At 43.6% G+C, this 25,647-nt stretch overlaps 1 protein-coding gene across 2 annotated transcripts in view; it reads right to left on the reverse strand.

The window, feature by feature from the left end:
- SRGAP1 (SLIT-ROBO Rho GTPase activating protein 1) overlaps positions 1-25,647 on the reverse strand; it is a 239,567-nt gene that overhangs the window by 103,653 nt on the left and 110,267 nt on the right. For both annotated transcript variants that reach the window (XM_074942133.1, XM_074942132.1), the window contains exons 2-3: positions 15,720-15,915; positions 5,642-5,804 (exon numbers count right to left, since the gene is read on the reverse strand). In XM_074942133.1, coding sequence (XP_074798234.1) covers positions 5,642-5,804; positions 15,720-15,915 — 359 coding nt within the window. The remainder of the gene's footprint in view (positions 1-5,641; positions 5,805-15,719; positions 15,916-25,647) is intronic.

The raw sequence follows: 25,647 nt of genomic DNA on the forward strand, positions 1-25,647 counted from the left end.
TTGTTAAGCCTAACCAAAAGAAGGCTGAAGAGAGATATGATTGCTCTCTCTAAACACATCAGAGGAATAAATACAAGGGAGAGAGAGGAGTTAGTTAAGTTAAGCACCAATGTAGACCCAAGAACAAATGGATATAAATTGGCCATCAACAAGTTTAGGCTTGAAATTAGGCGAAGATTTCTAACCATCAGAGGAGTGAAGTTCTGGAACAGTCTTCCAAGGGAAGCAGTGGGGGCAAAAACCTAACTGGTTTCAAGACTGAGTTTGATAAGTTTTTGGAAGGGATGGTATGATGGGACTGCCTATAATGGCATATGGACAATCGGTGAATGCCAGTAACAAAAATCCCCAGTGACTCGACACAGGCCATTAAAAGGGGCAGGCTATGAGTTACTACAAGATAATTCTTTCACAGGTATCTGCCTGGTGGGTGTTGCCCACATGCTCAGGGTCTAGCTGATTGCCATATTTGAGGTTGGGAAGGAATTTTCCCCTGGGTCAGATTGGTAGAGACCCTGGGGGGTTTTCACTTTCCTCCGCAACATGGGGCACGGGTCACTTGTAGGTTTAAACTAGTGTAAGTGGTGAATTCTCTGTAACTTGAAGTCTTTAAATCACAATTTGAGGACTTCAGTAACTCAGCCAGAGGTTAGGGGTCTATTACAGGAGAGGGTGGATGAAGTTCTGTAACCTGCAATGTGCGGAAGGTCAGACTAGATGATCACGACGATCCCTTTTGACCTTAAAGTCTACGAGCACTTCAGTGTGGATATTCACTACAGCAATAGGAGGGGTTCTCCCACGGCTATAGGTAATCCATCCCCCTGAAAGGCATTAGCTAGGTCAAGAAGAATTATTCTCTTGACCTAGTGCTGTCTAGACTGGGGGTTAGGTCGGCTTAGCTATGTCTTTCAGGGGTGTGGATTTTTCACACCCCTGAGAGATGTAGCTATAGCAATGTAACTTTTCAGTGTACACCAGACCTAAGACTGAATAAGGAAGGGAGCAAACCTCTGTGGAGAAGCCTTAATTTAAATGTCCCTGTGTATTAGAGCTGGATATAGGATAAGCAGGGCTCTTTGGAACCAGGGCTTCTAACATTAAAGGCCTGAGTTCTTATCTTTTGTTATGGATGGATTCTTCTCTTCTGTTGCTTCAACAGATGAGTGTTCAGCTAGTACTGACTTGATTTCTAGGTGTATTTGTTTTTATAGCTTCTCACATAGCATCTCCACATTAGTACACTTCAGGTGGACTGCCATTGGGGCCTGGAGACTTGCCCAGGGACAGCTGCTTGATGTCTCTTGTTATGAAAGAGCAATATGAAGCCTAAGCAAACAAGGAAAGACTTCCAGAACATGACATTCTTAGCTGAAAAAACAGTTCTGTTGTTTTTACAAGGCCCATTTCTTCAAGTTCAAACACAGGCTGTCTCCATGTGATCCTGAATAGTACTGAGTATCATAGAATATCAGAGTTGGAAGGGACCTCAGGAGGTCATCTAGTCCAACCCCCTGCTCAAAGCAGGACCACTCCCCCAATTTTTGCCCCAGATCCCTAAATGGCCCCCTCAAGGATTGAACTCACAACCCTGGGTTTAAGCAGGCCAATGCTCAAACCACTGAGCTATCATCTCATTATACCAAACAAATCTGCAACATACCATAAGCTATGTACACAACTGAATGTTTCCAAGCCATATATATTGTTTAAAGCTCCTCAAGAGTTTTCCATCTTTTACTTCTCTTGATTTGTTTCTTTCTGTTCTCTAGGACTGTCCTAATTTTTCTCTTGACAAAGAAGCGAGGCTCATGGGCCCAAACACTTCAAGTAATATGCTCTTGTAACTTTGGGCACAAAATGCTATAACTGGGTATCTCTAAAGCATTTAAACTGAAAGATTATAGTTAATAAGGTAAAACTACCTCGAACTTTCTATGATCTAAAAGGACATTAAAATCGTGTAACTGCCAGATATTGCTGCTGAAAAATGAATATACGTCAGTGTACCTGAAGCACTAATCGGACCCTACCTGTATGAACTTCTGCTTAGAAAGAAAACATATAAACCAATGGCTGCAGCCTAGACTGAGAAGGCTTTGAAATCAAGGAGCCAGATCAAGGCCTAGAGACAGATTTAATCTAATTATTCCAGCTCTATTTTCTGTAGGTTTTTTTATGTTTGTCAGTGTCACAGAATTAATTGTGCAACTGTGGTAAAAGCATGAATAAAAGGAGGACTTACTTTAATTAAATTGGGAAGAGATCACATGCTTATTTTCAGTCTCCCTTACCAAACAAAAACATTTGAGGACTTAACAGGAAAATAAGGTGTATTAAGAGTAAACGAAAAGCTGCTGTATAATATAAGTTATTTAGTTAAAGCATGACCTGTTATCAAGATATATCTTTAGATATGCAGTCTAACTGCTGTGTTTCCTTGTATTAGAAGACAGGCAAGGTGGGTGAGGTAATATCTTTTATTGGACCAACTTCTGTTGGAGAGAGAGACAAGCTTTCGAAAATTGGTCCAATAAAAGACATTACTTCACTCACCTTATCTCTCTAATATCCTGGGACCGACATGGCTACAATTACACGACATGCTTTTATTATAAGTAAGAAGTGCCTCCTATCCAGGGAAGACTTGTGGTTTATATTGCAGAACAAAAAGTCTGTCCCACAGATATTGACTGATATCAGCTATTTCATTTTGGAACTACTGTGTCCATCTTCCTGTGTTCTTCCTACTAAAACCAAGCACTTTAGTTATATGCAAAAAGAACAGGAGTACTTGTGGCACCTTAGAGACTAACAAATTTATTAGAGCATAAGCTTTTGTGGGCTACAGCCCACTTCATTGGATGCATAGAATGGAACATATAGTAAGTATGTGTGTGTATATATATATATATATATATATATATATAACATACACACACACACGCACATATACACACACACACACACACATACAGAGAAGTTGCCATACAAACTGTGAGAGGCTAATTAGTTAAGATGAGCTATTATCAGCAGGAGAAAATAACTTTGGTAATGATAATCAAGATGGCCCATTTACATAGTTGACAAGAAGGTGTGAGGATACTTAACATGGGGAAATAGATTTAATATGTGTAATGACCCAGCCACTCCCAGTCTCTATTCAAACCCAAGTTAATGGTATCTAGTTTGCATATTAATTCAAGCTCAGCAGTTTCTCGTTGGAGTCTGTTTTTGAAGCTTTTCTGTTGCAAAATTGCCATCCTTAAATATTTTACTGTCAATGAGTTATGCGCAAGGCCCAATGACTGAAGGTGCAGCAAATACTGCAAGATGTCCTGAACAGAAGCCAGCATCGGGTGAACTCCATGGGTCAACAACCATACTAAAAACTGCTTCCATTTCACTGAATAGGCCATTCAGGTAGAGGACTTTCTACTGTTGAGTAGGACTTGTTGAACAGCCACCAAACACCGCACTTCCTTCTTATTCAGCCATTATGCAGCCACGCTGTCAGATGCAGTGAGCTGAGCATGGGATGCAAGGTGCGACCAGGAGTCTGTCTGAGTAGGTTGGGATGAAGAGGAAAGGGTATGGGAAGCTAAACTGACAGCACAAGGAAGTCAGAAAACCTGCAAACTTAGACTTAGCTGTTCAATTGACAATGTTGTACTTGGACAGCAATACCTTCTGGTTGTCAAACCACATCTACAAGGAGGAGGAGGAGGTGTGAATCTTCCTACCCATCAGGTCCATTAATTTAGCATCCTTATTCTTGGGAGTGCATGTAAATCTGCCCTGCCAAGCTCTATTGTTCACAGTGGTTATGACCAAGGAATTTGGGGCTGGATGTGAGTAAAAACCCACAAATCCCTGCACTGGAACAAGGTAGCGATTTTTCCATGTGCTTTGCTACAGGTGGTACCAAAGCCAGCATACTCCAGAGAATCTAGCAGGCTCTAGGAGTTCACTGTTAATAGGGAGGACACCTCTCCAAGGGCAGACAGCTGCAGGATATCCAACAATGTATGCGTGTTCTCCTCCAGGAACTCTCCTTGAATACTCAAGAAAGCAGCCATGCACCGCAAAAGGTTCTGGTGCTTCTTGAAATCCTCTGGTACTGAAGGAGAGGAAGAGCCAGGCACCATAGAATTGTCTTGGGATGAAAATGAAGCTGACAGCAGGGGTGCTGAAAAAGTTCCTGGTACTGAGGAGGTCCCTTGTGCCGAGCCTGGCCTCAGCCCTACTTCCACTGACTGTGTAAGGGTAACATTGAGGTATGGTACCAACAGACCCACAGGTTCAGTGGTTCCACTCAGCCAACGGAGCTATAAATGATGCAGCACTGGCAAAGTCCTGGACCAAGGGAGAGGCTGGAACATGAAGGGAGAGGAGGTTCACTGCTGCCTAATACACTGTTGATGCAGAAACAGCCAGTGCTGCATCATCCTTGCTGGTACCAGACTCAATGGAAGCCCCAGGGCCGAAACTGGAGTCAATGGTCTCTGACCTCACCGCCCGGTATCAGGGAATTATTGACGGGACCTACTCCATTCCGCGTGCCGGCATTCACACCGTGCTGATACATGCTTCTTCTGGAGGAGGCAGATGAATCACCATGCAACCTGGAGTGGCTTTTTCCTCGGCGCACTCAAGAGGGAATGACTCCTCTATGTGTCTTTGGAGAGGCACCAGTTCCAGAGCACGAAATGGCAGCACTCTCAGAGCCCGAGGGCAACCTCTGATCTGACGAGTACCTCAGTGCCGAAGCAGGCCGAACAGCCTGTTCAAGCAGGTGCGGCTCAGACAAAGATTACTCGCCACCTGAATTCGTTTGGTGAACAATCTGCAAATCCAACATTGCTCCTTGATGTGGGCTTCCCCTAAGCACGGTAAGCACCACGTGTGCGTGGATCATTGTTGGGGATTGGTTCCCATATGACGGACAATGTTTAAACCCTGCTGAGGGCATCATCAGGGAAATAACTTAAACTAACACTAATATGATACTAACGGTGTAAATTAACTAAATACAACTAGAAAAGTCATTAAGAAATAGAGGGGTTGTGAGGTGAAAACCACACAGAGCTCCAACTCCAGCCACTGGTGGTAAGAAGGAACTGAAGGGTGGGGGTTGAGGCAGCAGTGCCTCATATATCCAAGGGAGGAACTATGGCACGAAGCACAAGCGCTGCCCCTTTATGAGTACTGTTAGGCAAAATTATCCGGCTCTGATGAGTTGGGCGCCCACACAGCTAAGTGGAATACACAGCTGCATGTACATGAAGAACCACCATGGCCATACAGCATTTCTACAAATAATCCTACAATATTCTTTTGTCACTTCTAGGTTGAACTGTTTTTTCCTTCCTGCCTGACTTCACAATACACTTTTGAGCAAAGAATGGGGCTTCTTCCTCACCTCCTGAATTTAAAGCAGTTCAGTTCCTGAGGTCACCATCAGATAGTACGTTCCCCACTACATTCGTAGTAAGAATTTTCCCTGTGAAAATTGCCATGAAAAATCAATTAATGTGCTAAAGCCGATGATGTTACTGGACTGCTGAATCTTCCCTTAAAATTCTACCTCTTAGACACTTGCCTTTCAATGGTAACTGAAATTCAACATGATATATATTACCTTTTTGAACATTCTGGTGGAATCCTCACTTATCTGCATGAAGCGCATGATAACGTTGTTCAGATAGATATCGCTCAAAGTTGCATGGTCTTTGCTTTCTCTTCTCACTTGGTTTAGGAGTAAGTACCAACAATTCACTGGAGATAAGAGATTCTGGTCTTTCCTAAAGAGTATATATATGTTACATAATTAACATATCAGAACCATCTCCCTGCCACACCCATCCTCCATCAGATATACATAAACATGAACCCAACAATTTAAGTTTAATTTAAATTAAACAACAACTGATCTCTGTAAAGAAAGAATGCACATGTATCTGCCAGGATAAATGCTGGAAGTCAAGTTCTGCTCCCTTTATCCATGCAAGTAGTCCCACAGAAGTCAACACGGTTACTCTTGTGAATAAAGTAAACTGGATTTGGACCTAAATCTGTTTCTGAACAGTCAGTCAATCCATTCTTGGAATATATTTGGTTAGTCAAGCTTTACATAGTATTTTAAGGCATGTTTTACAAGCCCCATGAGGCACAAATAGAAAAACTAAATAATTCATATCATTACAACCTATCTGCAAATATCAAAAACTTGACACAAAGTTTGCAGTTGCTCACAGATGGACAATACATAACATTCAGAATCTTTACAGGTCATTGCAAAAGAGTTGTACTAATTATTTCTCTTAGCACTGAAAATCTTGCCCAATAAGCATAGTCGAAATACTTTATAAGAAAGAAATCATAGGTCTATCAAAATTTGATTGTCTATCAAAATACTGCTCACTGTAATAAATTTAATTGTGATAGTTTTAAAAATGTCCGTAACAGTATATAAGGTCTCCTAACTCTGATCTGGATTCAGAAATTCCATTTGATTACTAATATTCATGTAACATTGTCAATTGCAGTGATATAGTATGAGGGCCGCTGATATGACAGGACTGTTTTTCAATAGTTCAGCATCTCTGTGTTTCCATTACAGACTCTTTCCACCCCAGTCTGAGTACTTAAATCACATATAGTTTATGAAACCTTTTATTAAAAATGCCAAAATAAATTACTTAATGACCTAAAAACCACATTCTTAAGATTTCAGGCTCCCCCCGATCCTTAACATCTAGTATAAAATATTAGTTAAAAAAAAAAATTCTTGCAAACAGTCCTTGTGGTGGACTCTGATATTTCAGTTTCAGTGTTACCTGCCAAGCCTGAGCAGTAGCAATTTTCTGTAACTTCTCCTTCTGTGCACCAGGAGCATATTAAAACATTGTAGAATATATTTCATAGATTTTAAGGCCAGTAGGGACCATTAGATCACCTAGTTGACACAAAAATTGTGGGAGTGATAAATAGAGGACAACTCACTGATTCAGAGCAATCTGGATGTTTTGGTAAACTGGGCGCAAGCAAACAATGCATGTTTTAATATTGCTAAATGTAGATGTATACATCCAGGAACAAAGAATGTAGGCCATTCTTATAAGATGGGGGACTCTATCCTGGGAAGAACTGACTTTGAAAAAGATTTTGTGGGCCTGGTGGATAATCAGCTGAATATGAGCTCTCAGTGTGACAAACATGATCACAGGGTGCATAAACCGGGGAATCTCAAGTAGGAGTAGAGAGGTTATTTTATCTATTTGGCACTGGTGCAACAGCGGCTGGAAGACTGTGTCCAGTTCTGGTGCCCACAATTCAAGAACGATGTTAATAAATTGGAGAGTGTTCAGAGAAAAGCCATGAGAATGATTAAAGGATTAGAAAACCTGCCTTACAGTGACAGACTCAAAGCCCAATCTATTTAGTTTAACAAAGAAATGTTAAGCGTAACTTGATTACAATTGATAAGAATCTACATGGGGAACAAATATTTAATAATGTGCTCTTCAAACTAGCAGAGAAAGGTATAACATGATCCAGTGTCTGGAAGTTGAAGCTAGATAAATTCAGATTAGAAATAAGGCATATATTTTAAACCACTGGAACAATTTACCAAGGATCGTAGTAGATTCTCCATCACCAACAAAAGACGGTTACCTACCTTTTGTAACTGTTGTTCTTCGAGATGTGTTGCTCATGTCCATTCCAATAGGTGTGTGCACGTGCTGCGTGCATGATCATCTGAAGTTTTTTACCCTGGTGGTACCCGTTGGGTCGGCTGTGAAGCCCCCTGGAGTGGCGCCTTTATGGCAGTGTATATACGTCCCTGTTGACCCGCCACCTGTCAGATCCTTCTTGCCGGAATACTCCAACATAGGGAAGGTGGGCGGGATTTGGAATGGACATGAGCAACACATCTCGAAGAACAGTTATGAAAGGTGGGTAACCATCTTTTCTTCTTCGAGTGATTGCTCATGTTCATTCCAATAGGTGACTCCCTGTCTGTTTATATAGAACATCGCTGTGGTTTTGTCCATCAGTACTGAGACACATTTGCCCTGAAGATGGGCCCGGAACATCTGGCAAGCCAGGTGAACCACTCTCAGCTCCCTGATGTTGATATGCAGCCACAGTTTGGTTGTGACCACATGCCTTGAGTTTGATACTGCCCAGGTGCGTTCCCCAGCCCGTCTCTGATGCGTCCGTGACAAGCGACAGTGAAAGCTGACGTTTGGCGAAGGCGCACAGATCACCTGAGGTTGTAGCCACCAGCTGAGGGATTCAAGAAGCTTGGGCAGAAGGGTAACCAGTCTGTCCAGAGAGTCCCAGCTGGGTCTGTATATCCTCGCTAACCAAGCCTGGAGCGGGCGAAGGCGCAACCTGGCAACCTGCACTACATACATGCAGGCCGCCATATGCCCCAGAGGCTTCACGCAGTTTCTGGCCGTGGTAGTTGGGAATCGGTGGAGGCTGATGATGATGCCCTTGATGCTTTGGAACTGGGACACCTTTTGACCTAAGAGGTCCAGCTTCTTAGGGTCTTTATTCTTAGGGGCGGGCCTCAGTTGCCCCCGCTGCTCTTTGTGGTTTGGTGCGTCTACTACCAAGGTCTTGAGTTGGGGCGGGTGAAGAGGTGCTCATACCCCTTCTGAGGGACAAAGTAACGCCTCTCTACTCCCCTGGCCATTGGTGGTATAGAGGCTGGGGTTTGCCAGAGCACCTTCATGGCATTCTGAATGGTTTTTATAAGTGGCAGTGCCACCTTGGAGGAACCCTCTGGGGCGAGTATGTCCACCATGGGGTCCAAGTCTTCCACCACCTCCTCTGTCATCATGTTGAGGTTCTAGGTCACCCTCCTAAGGGGGTCCTGGTGTGCTTTCATGTCCATCGCTGGAAGGGACGTGGTAGTGCCCGCCACTGCCTTGCCCAGCGAGGAAGAAGATGAGGCTTGAAGTGGGACAGGGTCTTCCTGGTAACTTGCTCAGGGACATCCATCATCGCTGCTACTGGTGGTACAGGAAGTGCCAGCGTAGGTGTCCCTGACCACGCGCTTGATGCAGGAGGCCCAGTGTCTGAACCTTGTGGTGGGTCCTTGGGAGCCCTGGACTGATCAGGGGCAACAGATGTCACAAAAGGAGGGCCATGGGCAATGGAGACCACCGATGCTGCTCTGGGACCATGCCCTGGGCCCTGGTGGTAGGCCCAAGGTGTCCAAAAGGACCATTGTACTGTTCCCTGCCTCTGAGGAGGCCAGAACACCATCAGTACCAAGTGTTCCTCCACCCTACGGTGCCAAGACCAGTGCCAGGATCTCAACTGGTATCGGCTGCGTCGGGACACGTTCAACTCTACATAGGTGAGAGGTTTTTCGCAGGAGTGGGTGGGTGAAATTCTGCGGCCTGCGTTGTGCAGGAGGTCAGACTAGATGATCATAATGGTCCCTTTTGACCTTAGATCTATGAATCTATGAACTCTGCCTCTGACTCCGATGAATAGTCCGAGCCTGACGAGGGAGGGGTGGATCCTGACAGTGCCAGGAAGTGGTACTGCGGCAATGGGGAATGACACCGCATCGTGGTGGGCTTGCCCCAGTGCCAGATAGGAGATGCTGCCATCGGTGCCACCGACAGCGCCGCAGACGGTGTCAGAAGTGGTGCAGCAGCCGGGGCTTGCCTGCCTGCACCTGAGCCAGTGTGCGGGAATAGGAGGCGGGGGACTTTGCTGTCATGGCAATTAAATCCTTGCGCAGCCTCGAAAGTGTCTGGTGTAGAGGGGAGGTCTAGGTCCTCCTCCAACAATTCCTGGACCAGAGAGTCCACCAACACTGGACTTGACGGACCTCCCCTTGAGGCTGGAGTCGACAGTGCTGGGACCGACAGACCAGCCTTCTGGTGTCCCAACGTGGGATGCACCCTGCTGGAGTCCTGTCCGCTCTTCTTGTGGAGGAGCGGCCCCGTTCCGCCTTCTTCTTCTTATGTGGCACCGGGGATTGTGATCAGTGCCGCACTGATGAGCCAGCCTTCCACGCAGGGAAACTGTGCTGATGTTCCTTATGTGAGTCCTTCCTCGGTGTCAAGGTGTCCCGCACCGAGGCCGGTGCACTGTGCCCTGAGGTTGCCTGTGCCGGCTCTTCAGCTGGTTGTGGCCGGAGAGCGGACTCCATCAAGAGGAGCTTGAGGTGATCGTCTCGCTCCCTCTTAGTGCTGGGCTTGAAGCCTCTGCAGATGGTGCACTTGTCCTACAAATGACCCTCTTCCAGGCACTTCAGACAAGTGGCGTGCGGATCCCCTCTGGGCACAGGCTTACCACACCTATCGCACAGCTTGAACCCCTAGGGCTGCAGCATGCCCCGGCAACAAGGAAAAATATAGGGGGGGAACCCCCCAAATTAAACATACTAATGAACTAACTAACTGACTGACTGACTAAGATAGTGAAGAATAACAACTAGGAAGCACTTGCTAAAGCAAGAGACCAGTTGCTCCAATGACAGTCACTGGTGGTAAGAAGGAACTGAGCAAGCAGGGGGTTGACAGGGACCTAAATACACCGCCATAAAGACGCCACTCCAGTGGGCTCCACAGCTGACCCGACGGGTACCGCTAGGGTAAAAAACTTCCGACTATCGTGCATGCGCACACACCTATTGGAATGGATATGAGCAATCACTCAAAGAAGAAATGTTAAATCAAGAGAGGATTTTTTTTTAAAGCTATGCTCTATGAATTATTTTGGGACAGTTCCATGGCCTGTGTTATACAGAAGGTCAGGTTAGATGATCACAATGGTCCCTTCTGGCCTTGGAATCTATAGGCGCATAGCCTTAAAGGCTAGAGGGGACCTCCTGCACAGTGCAGACCATAGAACCTCACCCACCCACTCCTATAATAAACCCATAACCTCTGGCTGAGTTACTGAAGTCCTCAAATCATAGTTTAAAGACTTCAAGTTACAGAGAATCCACCATTTACACTAATGTAAACCTGCAAGTGACCTGTGCCTCATGCTGCATAGGAAGGTGAATCTCCCCACCCCCCAGGGTCTCTGCCAATCTGAACTGGGGGGAAAATTCCTTCCCAACCCCAAATATGGCGATCAGTTAGACCTTGAGCATATGGGCAAGGCCCACAAACCAGATACCTGGGAAAGAATTCTCTGTAGTAACTCAGAGCCCTCCCCATCTAGTGTTTGAGTCTCTTGCCATTGGGGATATTTGCCATTATGAATCTACTCTAACCTCCTGTATAACACAGGCTATAGAATTTCATCGAATGACCTCTGAACTGCGTGCAACAATTTTTGTTTGAATAAAGCATATCTTCCAGAAAGGCATCCAGTCTTTATTTGAAGACTTCAAGAAATGGAAAATCCACCACTTTCCTTGGTAGTCACTGTCAAAGTGCATATAGTGTTAATCTATGAATGGTTTATGTGTAACTGTGTTCTATTCCATAGGGGATGGTTACCACAGCTCCTTCAGGAACTAAAAACAGTGGAGGGTGACTAAGGCAAGTCACTGAGACTAAACTACTCTAGAGAGGTACCACGCCCACCCTGCAGTAGTTTTCATATACTGCTTCAAGCTGGCTTTTCCAGAGACAAGACGATAAAGAAAGGGCTTTTGGTATAAAAGGAAGAGCTTGAACTGACACTGCCTTCTTTCTGATCCAGCAAATGGACAGGACCTTCTGTCCAAGGGGAGCTCCAACCCTTGCAAATGAGTTGGAAAAACTTTGATCTAATAGGACCCCATAAGACTGGTGAGTGACTCCTGGCATATTTTGTGTGTTTAAATCTGTTTTTTTTTAAAAAAAAGTTTTCTCTGTAATGCTTTTACCTTAAGAATAAAGGTGCTTGCTTAGAAAGAGCTGTGGGGAAAGTTGTAACTGGTGACATTATACCGTTGTTCATAGCCCTCAGGGAGAAAGCAAAGCACAGGCATTTGGCCATTAGGCAAACTGGCTTGCTGGGGATATCACAGTGTAAGCTCAAGAAGGTGTACTGAGCTTCTTGGCTTGATGCAGAAATTACTACCACACTGCAATCTTATGGCCTGTATTATGATGGAGCTCCTACTAGATTATCATTGTGGTCCCTAGCTTTAAAATACATGCGTGAAATTCTGTCTCCATTGACATTCAATGGAAGTGTTGCCATTTACTTCAGTGGAACCAGGATTTTATCTTATGAATCTAGAATATTCAGGCTATCCCATTTCTAGTTGCAAAGAAAACTTTCCTGACATGAACCAAATGTAACTGATAAAGTGCTGTGTATGAGAGTCTGCAAACAGTTCTGAGTGTGATGAACTGCCCCATTCATTTCAATGGAGTGTTAACTAGGAAACCATCTAGAGAACAATTTATAAGTCAGGCTGCTGTCAAGCGTTGCTGGGGGAGGGAAGGAGGAGTTCAAGTTACCCCATAACTTTTAATTTTGGTGCTTCCCAAGAGTAGAAGGGAAAGAAGTTACATGCAAAAGCCTCAACTGGCACTACCCAGTTGTAAAACCTCCAGCTTTGTCCTTGACAAATTTATATAACAAAAGTTGTTTTTGTCACTACAAAAGTATGTGGCATATTGAAGATATGGGGACAATATAAAGTAAATTCTCTTTATCACAATATTAACACCAGGATTCCTGTACTAATTATATTATTCATTTTCATATTTATTCACTAAAAACACCACTTAGTTTGCTTGAAGCTACCACAATATTTTCAGTTTGATGCAGAAGTTGGTATTGCAAAAATCAGAGGCCCTCCCACGCAGGATTTAGGTCTGAGTTGCCAAAGAGTACACAGAATCCTCATGTATAGTTGACAATGTAGGTGAACTACATTAAATTCACTTACAAAGATCTTCAGCCAGATAGTTTAAAAATATCCTGCTAATTCATATATTTTAAAGTCAGAAGTGACCACTATATTCATCTAGTTTGTCCTTCTGCAGAACACAGACCACAGAACCTCACCCTGTAATTCCTTCGTCAAGATCATAATTTCTCGTTGAGCTACAGCATGTCTTTTAGGAAGACATCCAATCCTGATTTAAAGATAAAATGCCAACCCCCAAGAATGCAAAAATCATGATCCCAAAAAGATGTGGCACTGCTTTACAAGTAATGATATTTTTTAGAAGAGTCTTTTTATTTGCCTTTTGGTGTTTGAACGTTTAGATTCAAGTTTTCCTCTACAACCATGAGTGCTAGAAACAGAGGGCTGGTCTACATTTAAAACTTTTGCTGGCATAGTTATATTGGTTACAGTGTCAAGAACAATCACACCTATAGCAGACATTTCTGTGCTGGTAAAAGCCCTAGTGTAGTAGTGTTGCCCCTAGGATTGCCAACTGTCTAATCCCACAAACCCAAACACCCTTGCCCCGCCCCCGCTCACTCCATCCCTCCTCCCTCCCCCACCTTCACTCAATTTCACCGGGCTGGGGCAGGGAGTTGGTGTGTGGGAGGGGGTGCGGGGTCTGGGCTGGGGGGTTTGGAGTGTGGGAGGAGGGTCTGGGCTAAGCCTGGGGCAGAGGATTGGAGTGCAGGAGGGGGTGTGGGCTCTAGGAGGGAGTTTGGGTGGGAGGGGGGCTCAGGGCTGGAGGTTGGGAGGTGATGCAGGCTCTGTGAGGGAGTCTGGGTGTGGGAGGGAGTGGGTGAGGAGATGGGCCGGGGGTTAGGGTGCAGGAGAGGTTGAGGTGTGGGAGGGGATGCGGGCTCTGGGAGGGAGTTTGGCTGCGGGAGGGGGTGAGGGGTGCGGGCTCCGGCCAGGCAGCACTTACCTCGGGCGGCTCCTGGAAGTGACTGGCATGTCTGGCTCCTAGGCTCAGGGGCGGTCAGGCGGCTGTGCACGCTGCCCTTACCTGCAGGCGCACCCCCACCCCCCAGCTCCCACTGGCCACGATTCCTGGACAAAGGGAACTGTGGAGTCGGCGCTTGGGGCGGGGTCAGTGCACAAAGACCTCCGAGCCACCTCTCCACTTAAGAGCTAGAGGGACGTGCTGGCTGCTTCCGGGGACTGCACAGAGCCAGGGCAGGTAGGGAGCCTGCCTTAGCCCTGCTGCACCACCCCCACCGACTGGACTTCTAGCGGCCTATTAAAATCTCCTGGATTGGTTTCAGTAGCCCATGGGAGATCAATGACAATTCTGGGAGACACCTGGTCAATCCAGGAAGGTTGGCAACCCTAGTTGCCACCCAGACAGACTGGTTTTTGGCTTCTGTGTCTGGGTGCCATTTAGTGTTGCCAGGTGTCCATTTTCGACCGGAAAGTCTGGTTGAAAAGGGGACCCAGCAACCCTAAATGGCAGATGAATCAAAAGTCCGGTTACTGTCGGGCAGGGAGAGGCGCTGGATCATTAACTTGTCCCAGCCCGTGCTCAGCTGGGGCTGCCTTCTATCTGCAGGCAGGGAGCTTTTTGAGACGATCCACCAAGCAACAGGGGGGAAGAGGAGTGAACAATGGGGTGGGGCCTTGGGGAAAGAGGCAGGAAGAGGGCGGAGCCTTGGGGTGAAGAGGCAGATCAGGGGGTGTGGCCTCAGGGGTCCAGTTATCAGCAACCCTATAGTGTAGATACAGTTATATTGGGGGGAAAAGTCTTTTTGCAGGCATAGCTTATTTTGTTTGGGGGAAACTGGAAGAAGCTTTACTGCAAAAGAACCCTTTTGCTGGTCTACACGGCTTCTACACTAGGAGACTTTGCCAGTATAACTATACCAACAAATCCTTTCTAGAGTAGACAGGGCCTGGCATTTTTTTCTTTTTCTTGCTGCAATTCATAAATAATCACATGATTCAAGGGATATAATTGCAAGCACTGCAACAATGAATTACAGAATCTACCACATCCCTTGATAAGTAGTTTCAGGCCTTGTCCCTCACTGTTAAGAATCTGCTCCTTATTTTCAGTGTGAATTGATCTAGAATCAGCTTTCAGCCATTGGCTGTTATGCATTGTCTTTGATCACTCACCAATATTCTGATTAATTGCAAAATGGTTTGAATGAGCTAATTTGGTTTTATATATACATGTAATAAACAAAATTAATATATTCATGAATTATTCAACCAGCTCTGTAAGTTGGGCAAATATATAGAAGAGAATATTTCAACAAATAATTTTTATGAAATATTTTGCAAAACGTACCAAATAAATTTGACAAATAGTATCTGACCAGCTCTGCGGTGCACAAAAGTTACTATAGTCTGTGCTCATTCATATACAACCATTTGCCGTGTATGAAATATGACTCTTCCTTGTTTCTAAGGATAGCAGCAAAGCCCATATGTAAAAATACATACAAGTTTCCCTCCACTTCTGTCCTTTTACACCTCTTCCTAGCTCTTCTTGGAAGGCTGATCAGCCTTTATTATGAGACTGTCAAATTCTGAAAACTCCATTGCAACAATCAGCACACAGTTTTGCATATCCAATGCTGTGCATCTCTTCCAGCTGTGTATTACATTTTGTTTTTCCACCAAGTTCCTTTCACATGATAATATTTGTGCAATTTAAATTTCAAGAGATTGTATCAGTCTGCCATGAACAGTCACTAATTTAACAGTACCACAAGTTAGTGGGGCAAATGCAAGAGAGATGACTGATTACACAGTATTTGGACCTTTGACAAAATAAATAACCTAAACCACTTCTAACACTGGAAAGTGAACTGAGTTTGAGTATGATAACCTTTCTTACTTGTACTGTTGATGGTCCTTTGTACTTCTTGTTTTTGCCATAAACCTTTCGGCTAATTTTTCTAGATTGCGGGAATATTCTGTCTCTATTTCTGCTTTCTTGCGGAAAAAATCCTGCAGGTCCTGAAGAAGCTGCACCCTCATTTCAGTTTGCTGCTCCAGACATTTCTGCTGCTCTACCAGTTGAGCTCGAATCTCTAAAGGAAACACACACAATTGAAGTCAGTGAAAATAGGAAAGAAAAAAAATAGCACAAAAATAATATTTGCTGCACATTCTGAATAAAGCACACAAGTAAGAGGAAAAAATACTATCTAAGTTATATACATATAAAAATTATATGGCGCAAGTAACCTATCAATAAAATCCACACAGTTATCTTCTACTTTCAACAAAAGAGTGGTCACCAACAGTCACCACACAACTCTTGAGTTTTCACATTTGCTTCTTATTCTTAATATAGGTGGAAATTACTGTATCACAAGTATACTGATCGCTGGCAAGCATTGCATTTGCAGCTATGACAGTAGAACAAAGAGGTATTTCTGACAGTCAAAATGCATCACAGATGTGCACAGGGTCCTTGAGACTCTGGTACACTTAAACAAAATCAAATAAAAAAAAAAACAACACCTCCCTATAATATTTATCCAGAATGGCAAGAGAAAAGATCAGTTTTCCTTTCAGATTTGTGGCCACCATTGGCACTTGAAAATAGCATCTGGTAATGTTTATTTAGTGTTTATATTTCTGTAGTGTAAAAATACATCGTTCTCAAGTTATAGGAATACCTATACTAAAAATACCCTTCTGTTTCTTTTAAAAGACATTAACTTAATAGGAAAATACCCAGAGCAAAAATTATGATTTCATTCATAACATTTATATTCTTTTTTTGTCACCGTCCCATTCAAATCCAGGCTAAAAAAATTATCACAGCATAGTGCAATGAAAAGAGTAAACATTTTGTAATCATTTAGAAATATGTTAACAATACTGAAAACTACAAATGTAACAATATGATCAGCCTGAGTCAACATCTGTTGAAGTAAAAAAAGCAAGACTCTCTTGGATGTTAAAAGGAGCTCAACTGGTTCCTAATTATGTGACCATTTAATAGGTAAACTGACTTTAGAAAATCTTAAATGTATTATAGACCCATGTAAGTATGCTCAACATTTGTAACAGAGGAGCATTACAGAACCAGTATTGTACCTATGATACTGGGTGCTATAAACGACTACTACTAAAACTACAATAATGTCACAAAGTCTTATTGTATCTATTATTTGCATCCATATTGGTCTTAGAAGACAGGTGAAGGGAAAGTTGTAATCTGAAATGCCACTTGAATTGGAATTCAAAAATGTATGCTAAAGTGACTAGTGTTAGCACAGAAAATCATTAAGCCAGTAGTTGTTCAAGGAGGGAGATACCCCAAAGGTCTCTCCCAAATCTACTTTGAGCCACCAGCTATTGTGTTAATCATTAATGAGAGCATCCGTTTCTATAGTCTGGGAGGTGAACCAAAAAATCATGTATTTGGTTTTCATTTCACTTCCACTCAAGTCACTGGAAAAGAACTATGCCTCCAGCAAGGATGAGCCACTGTAAGACAACACTATCAATGGCATACATATACAAAGAGGAGAAAACACATTGGAGCTGGAAGGTTAACAACAGAAATAGAAAAGAGAAACCCAAGAACAGATCCTTGATGTGCCCACTATTTTTAATGCCTTTTGATTCTAATGGAAATGTTCTGAACACAATTCCTTAAGTAACTCGCAAACCGTAGTATGAATTTAACGCTAAGCCCAAAAGTTTCGTTTTTGGAGCAGTAATTTTGACTGACTAAATCCAATTCCTTAGACAGGCCTGTGTAAATAGTCACTCTAAGAGAGACATCACTAGTAACTTTAAGCTGGACTTGTTTTTCAAATAACTATATCCTAACTATACTGAACGTCAGTGGATCTTGCCACTACACTTTCCCCTCTTTGAGCAGGTCTTCTCCACAGCAACATGGAAGAGAAAAATATTTAAGAAATAAGAAAATGTGAGTGGAAAATCTACAAAAATGGCTAGGATCATTGGGAGTAGGTGTAATATCTAAAAATACTTTAAACTAACCTTTTAAAACTGACTAAATTTCTAGCTGACAGTATTTCCTTAAAGCTTTTAAATACTTTAAAACAGAGAATGATATTTGAAAGATGGATACAGCTCAAGGTTGCACAGACGCAGTAAGATGTAGTGATTATTAAAGCTGGTTGCTTATCTAGAAAGTCACAGATTCCATTGCTTTATGCGCCACAATTTCCAACTTCTCAGCACCTCTCCTGGGAGGAAGAATCTGCTTTCGTGGGCGGCTCCAGCAGGGGGGGCTCTCAGCTGCCAGGTGAAGATGTTGCTATATTCTTACCACCTGCAGGGGATCTAAGGAGGGCTCCACTACTGCAGACTAGTCCCTTGCAGGAGGATCAAGATCTGTTCCACCAGACTTTAAAGTAGCAATTCTCTTTCTAGCTTTATCCTTCTCTTCGGCTCCTGATCCTTTCTTTGCCTCATTTCCCGCCCCCCACCTCCCAACACAATACGTGCAGTGACATTTTGGTGGGTGGGAGAAGGGGAAAGAAGAGAAAGTTGTGACTTTCATTTTTTGTCATAATAAGGCTGTGATTTAAAAACATTTTTTTTTATAACAGACAACCAGCCTTAGTAATTGTTTATCAGCGGTAAATACCCAAGGACTACTAATAACTATGGGCTTTGCACTAATCAGTATTATGGAAAACTCCACCAAGACACCAGGATCCTCTTCAACCACTCAGCGTAAATCAACTCCCTAGTTCCACAAAGAGCTGTAAGAAGTATTACTATGCTTTATTTAATCTAAAAGCTGGACATGCAAGATTGTGAAAGGGTGCATAATTAAAGACTAGAGACCAAAGCTCTCTAATTAATACATGAACGGTACAGTATAGCCATCAGAAAGGCAAAGGTTGGTACCCCTCCCCCACCAGGACACTAATTCTGACATGGAAGAGCCACCTGTATGAGTTAGGGTGGAATTCAGTTTCTCCGTCCATTCAATCAATGACTTTTCTGCTAAAGGATAGTTGCAATCCTACTCTGCTGTATAGCACTGCGGATATTAGAGAGTTGCCGTGTTTCACGCCAGAGGTGTTTGCATTTCACTTGTGGATGAAGTGACTTCTCTCGCTGCGTACAACAATGTTGAGTTGTAGTCACCACCTTTTTGGAAAAGAACTGGGTTTAAAAGAGAATCCAAGTCAATGCTGTTACTCCTGAAGCAGCTAGGGGGGTTTGGTAATCACTGAATTAAACTAGGCAACACTTTGACTCAGTGGCTTGAGGAACTAAACCCAATCGCAATTTATGGTACCCAGCTCTCCTGCATAAGACGATACAGGACTACAACTAAGTTAACATGCAACTCCACTTTTATATTCTCTTATATATCCTGGTCTTACATGACGTTTACTGAAAACATTAGGGAATTGTACAGACAAAGTTAATTATAATATACACAGGCTGACTGAAGTATTAAATAAACGTACTGGAAAGAAAAAGCAGAAGCATACTGGAATGTGTGTTGATTAATCACACACACTCAGTTCAAAGTGAATGGCAGCCATCAATGTTTCCCTTTCTTCTGCTGCAGTTACATTATAATCAGACCTACATCCCAGCAGTTTTAACCTGATCCCTACTGCATTACATTAAAATGGGCCTTAACATGGTTTTACCTTCCAAAGATTTCCTCCCTCCTCAAGCATTATTGTTGAATTAGATCATGGATTTTTCCTAGTCTCAGAAAACGCTAGCATGAGAAGACATGAAAAAGCCCTATTGCTACTGAATTTTCACAACACTAATTTCTTACTTTCCATGCATAAAAAATTCAAAGCCTTTACCGCGTCAGTTATAAGAAGTTCTTTATATTGATTTCTTTCAAAAGTTTCCCCAACACACAAATTATCTATTAATTTAGAAAGAGAGGTAGCATCTCAGATAATCAAGAGGCTCTTAAAGTCAAAAACTAACATTTTAAAAACTTTACGCCAAAATTAAGTGACAGCCAGCTCAAATAAAAGAGCACGACATAATGGCAGTGTAGCAAGTAGGAAGCCACTTTCTGCACTTGCTGTCATTTCTAAATTATCTTAAGGTGCAGTCGCATATAGAGCATACTGCAGTCTTCCTGCGTCAAGGCAACAAAGGCCTGGAGAAGTGTCTGTATTGGGGGGAGGGAATCCCAACTTTGGGCAATGGCTGTTCCTTGTAGGTCCAGAAGCAGCTGGGATTACAAGACAACTCCCAGGCTGCTAAACAGAATAATAAATCAGTAAATACTGTGATAAAGGGCACAGATATACGGTGAAATGCTGGCCCCATTGACATCTCTCAGCCATTTCTTTTGGTGGTTGTCTGTGCCCTATGAGCTAAACCCCAGTGTCCTTGGGTCGAATTTTCAGTTCCTAGCTTTCACTTGTGTCCCAGTCTCCATCAGGCAATGGGTAAGATATTCAAGCACCGCAGGCGAATAATATTTATAACACTTACACTTACCCGTACACCATACTTCACTGCCTTGGGTAAAAGCAGAATTGTAGAAACTGCACTACTGTGCTGACTTGAGCGGCTACAACAAATGCCAAGTCATGTTACCTCATAACTACATAACATTGCAGTAGTACGTAGCATTCTACAGTAACTGTGTCATATCAATAATAGACCCCTACTCAAAATGTTTACAATCTAAAAGCATGAGTAGGTACAATGCACTGCTATGCAATACAGAACGATTAAAATAGCTATGTGTCAGCAAGGAATCAGCTTTCACATACACTGGCATTTCAGGCCTAATCGGATACCCCCCCAGAAGTCAATGGAAAACTCCCATTAACCTCAATGGGTGTTGAATTGGGCATGCTAGGCATATGCAATACTAGTTAAATTTAAAAAAAAAATACATAATTCCATCGTAACTACTCCCTTTTTAGTGAATCTAACTTTTCTATTTGCCCAAAAATTCTTACATTCTTTGTTGTTTGTTAATTTAGTGCTCATGAGAAAAGCCCAAATGGCAACAATCCAGACTCTTTCCCCCCCTGTTTTGGCAAAGCAGCTACAGCAGTGGCAGGCCCGCACGCAGTCTCAATCCTGTCTGAGAGAGTTACATATTTAAGTAATGATTAAAATACATAAATGCATTAATACATTTACACAGTTACTGGATAACAACACTGACAGGGTTAGCTAACAATCCCCCCCACCACACACACAAGTAGCCGATTAGGACTACTTGAGAATATAGATGGGTATTCACTGTTTTTGCAGATCTGCTTGTCTCAACAAAACAAATGTCTCAGTGACAGTGCTAAGAGCTTATATTCCAGGAGTAAAAAGAAAAAGGAGTACTTGTGGCACCTTAGAGACTAACCAATTTATTTGAGCATGAGCTTTTGTGAGCTACAGCTCACTTCATCGGATGCATATTGTGGAAACTGCAGAAGACATTATATACACAGAGACCATGAAACAATACCTCCTCCCACCCCACTCTCCTGCTGGTAATCGCTTATCTAAAGTGATCATCAAGTTGGGCCATTTCCAGCACAAATCCAGGTTTTCTCACCCTCCGCCCCCCCACACACAAACTCACTCTCCTCTGGTAATAGCCCATCCAAAGTGACCACTCTCTTCACAATGTGTATGATAATCAAGGTGGGCCATTTCCTGCACAAATTCAGGTTCTCTCACACCCTCACCCCCCTCCAAAAAACACACACACAAACTCACTCTCCTGCTGGTAATAGCCTATCCAAAGTGACCACTCTCCTTACAACGTGCATGAAAATCAAGGTGGGCCATTTCCAGCACAAATACAGGTTTTCTCACCCCCCCCCCTTTTTCTCAAAAAACACACACACACAAACTCACTCTCCTGCTGGTAATAGCCTATCCAAAGTGACCATTCTCCTTACAACGTGCATGAAAATCAAGGTGGGCCATTTCCAGCACAAATACAGGTTCTCTCACCCCCCTCCCTTCCCCCCCCCCCCAAAAAAAAAAAAAAAACACCACACACACAAACTCACTCTCCTGCTGGTAATAGCTCATCCAAACTGACCACTCTCCCTACAATGTGCATGACAATCAAGGTGGGCCATTTCCAGCATAAATCCAAGTTTAACCAGAACGTCTGGGGGGAGGTAGGAAAAAACAAGGGAAATAGGCTACCTTGCATAATGACTTAGCCACTCCCAGTCTCTATTTAAGCCTAAATTAATAGTATCCAATTTGCAAATGAATTCAAATTCAGCAGTTTCTCGCTGGAGTCTGGATTTGAAGTTTTTTTGTTGTAAGATAGCGACCTTCATGTCTGTGATTGCGTGACCAGAGAGATTGAAGTATTCTCCGACTGGTTTATGAATGTTATAATTCTTGACATCTGATTTGTGTCCATTTATTCTTTTACGTAGAGACTGTCCAGTTTGACCAATGTACATGGCCGAGGGGCATTGCTGACACATGATGGCATATATCACATTGGTGGGTGTGCAGGTGAACGAGCCTCTGATAGCGTGGCTGACGTTATTAGGCCCTGTGATGGTGTCCCCTGAATAGATATGTGGGCACAGTTGGCAACGGGCTTTGTTGAAAGGATAGGTTCCTGGGTTAGTGGTTCTGTTGTGTGGTATGTGGTTGTTGGTGAGTATTTGCTTCAGGTTGGGGGGCTGTCTGTAGGCAAGGACTGGCCTGTCTCCCAAGATTTGAGAGAGTGTTGGGTCATCCTTCAGGATAGGTTGTAGATCCTTAATAATGTGTTGGAGGGGTTTTAGTTGGGGGCTGAAGGTGACGGCTAGTGGCGTTCTGTTATTTTCTTTGTTAGGCCTGTCCTGTAGTAGGTGACTTCTGGGAACTCTTCTGGCTCTATCAATCTGTTTCTTCACTTCCGCAGGTGGGTATTGTAGTTGTAAGAATGCTTGATAGAGATCTTGTAGGTGTTTGTCTCTGTCTGAGGGGTTGGAGCAAATGCGGTTGTATCGCAGAGCTTGGCTGTAGACGATGGATCGTGTGGTGTGGTCAGGGTGAAAGCTGGAGGCATGTAGGTAGGAATAGCGGTCAGTAGGTTTCCGGTATAGGGTGGTGTTTATGTGACCATCGTTTATTAGCACTGTAATGTCCAGGAAGTGGATCTCTTGTGTGGACTGGACCAGGCTGAGGTTGATGGTGGGATGGAAATTGTTGAAATCATGGTGGAATTCCTCAAGGGCTTCTTTTCCATGGGTCCAGATGATGAAGATGTCATCAATATAGCGCAAGTAGAGTAGGGGCGTTAGGGGACGAGAGCTGAGGAAGCGTTGTTCTAAAACTTGTACAGATACAGACAGACATCATCTTCCTTTCCAAATGCAAACAGATGGACATCGTACCAAAAGGACTGAAGGTAAAAAATCCATTACAATCTACATACCACACAGACTATGCTGACAGCTTGTGCCACACGCTCTCAAAGAAACTGCGGAATCACCTGATCAACAACCTCTACAGCAAACAGGGAAAGATTAAGAATGAGCTCTCAAAAATGGACTCTCTCATAAAAAACCAACCTTCCACACAAACTTCCTCGTGGCTGGATTTTACTAAAACTAGACAAGCCATTTACAACGCACACTTTGCCTCTCTACAAAAGAAAAAGGACACTAAACTTTCTAAACTACTACATGCCACAAGGGGCCACGGCAATGGTTCCCTCAACCCACCCAGCAATATTGTTAACCTATCCAACTATACTCTCAGCCCAGCAAAAGCAGCTGTCCTATCTCGGGGCCTCTCCTTCTGCCCCTCCACCCCCACGAACATGATACAGTTCTGTGGTGACCTAGAATCCTATTTTCGACGTCTCCGACTCAAGGAATATTTCCAAAATACCTCTGAACAACATACTAATCCACAGAGGCCTCCCTACCAACATTACAAAAAGAAGGATTCTAGGTGGACTCCTCCTGAAGGTCGAGACAGCAGACTGGACTTCTACATAGAGTGCTTCCGCTGACGTGCACGGGCTGAAATTGTGGAAAAGCAGCATCACTTGCCCCATAACCTCAGCCGTGCGGAACACAATGCCATCCACAGCCTCAGAAACAACTCTGACATCATAATCAAAAAGGCTGACAAAGGAGGTGCTGTTGTCATCATGAATAGGTCGGAATATGAACAAGAGGCTGCTCGGCAGCTCTCCAACACCACTTTCTACAAGCCATTACTCTATGATCCCACTGAGAGTTACCAAAAGCAACTACAGCATTTGCTCAAGAAACTTCCTGAAAAAGCACAAGATCAAATCCGCACAGACACACCCCTGGAACCCCGACCTGGGATATTCTATCTACTACCCAAGATCCATAAACCTGGAAATCCTGGGTGCCCCATCATCTCAGGCATTGGCACCCTGACAGCAGGATTGTCTGGCTATGTAGACTCCCTCCTCAGGCCCTACGCTACCAGCACTCCCAGCTACCTTCGAGACACCACTGACTTCCTGAGGAAACTACAATTCATCGGTGATCTTCCTGATAACACCATCCTGGCCACTATGGATGTAGAAGCCCTCTACACCAACATTCCACACAAAGATGGACTACAAGCTGTCAAGAACACTATCCCCGATAATGTCACGGATAACCTGGTGGCTGAACTTTGTGACTTTGTCCTTACCCATAACCAGCAGGAGAGTGAGTTTGTGTGTGTATGGGGGTAGGGGGGTGAGAAAACCTGGATTTGTGCTGGAAATGGCCCACCTTGATTATCATGCACATTGTAGGGAGAGTGGTCACTTTGGATAAGCTATTACCAGCAGGAGAGTGAGTTTGTGTGTGTGTGTTTTTTGAGAAAAAAGAGGGGGGGTGAGAAAACCTGTATTTGTGCTGGAAATGGCCCACCTTGATTTTCATGCACGTTGTAAGGAGAGTGGTCACTTTGGATAGGCTATTACCAGCAGGAGAGTGAGTTTGTGTGTGTGGTTTTTGGAGGGGGGTGAGGGTGTGAGAGAACCTGAATTTGTGCAGGAAATGGCCCACCTTGATTATCATACACATTGTGAAGAGAGTGGTCACTTTGGATGGGCTATTACCAGAGGAGAGTGAGTTTGTGTGTGGGGGGGCGGAGGGTGAGAAAACCTGGATTTGTGCTGGAAATGGCCCAACTTGATGATCACTTTAGATAAGTGATTACCAGCAGGAGAGTGGGGTGGGAGGAGGTATTGTTTCATGGTCTCTGTGTATATAATGTCTTCTGCAGTTTCCACAGTATGCATCCGATAAAGTGAGCTGTAGCTCACGAAAGCTCATGCTCAAATAAATTGGTTAGTCTCTAAGGTGCCACAAGTACTCCTTTTCTTTTTGTGAATACAGACTAACACGGCTGTTACTCTGAAACCTATTCCAGGAGTGTTACAATACAGCTCCAACCCAGCTACCATACCTCCCCAACTTTTCTTGAATTGATGGCCTTCTTATTGATTTATACACCAGATCCTGTTTACCCAGAGTAAGAGCCATTTAATTATTTCAGCTTAGATATTATCTGGTAAATAACACACATTCCTATTTAAAACAGATGGCAGAAAATTACTTATCTTGCAATTCTGCTTCTCTGAAGATATGGTCTTGCAAGATTCTCATTCCTGGGTCCTAGTTGCTTAGCGCAAAACTGGCTAAAGCTCGAGTTGGCTAAGACCACTGGGTTACTCGGTGCCATCATTGTCTGCATCAGTACAGATCCAACTACCACTCCCCCATAAGCCCAGGCAGGCAGCTTCATCAATTAAGTGCCCAACATTATCACTAGCTAGGCCAAGCATTAGCTTCTCATCACCTGGGGCCTTGCTGCTTCAA

The sequence above is a fragment of the Natator depressus genome, chromosome 1 (genome assembly GCF_965152275.1).
Source record: "Natator depressus isolate rNatDep1 chromosome 1, rNatDep2.hap1, whole genome shotgun sequence".
In the NCBI taxonomy this organism is placed as follows: Eukaryota; Metazoa; Chordata; order Testudines; family Cheloniidae; genus Natator; species Natator depressus.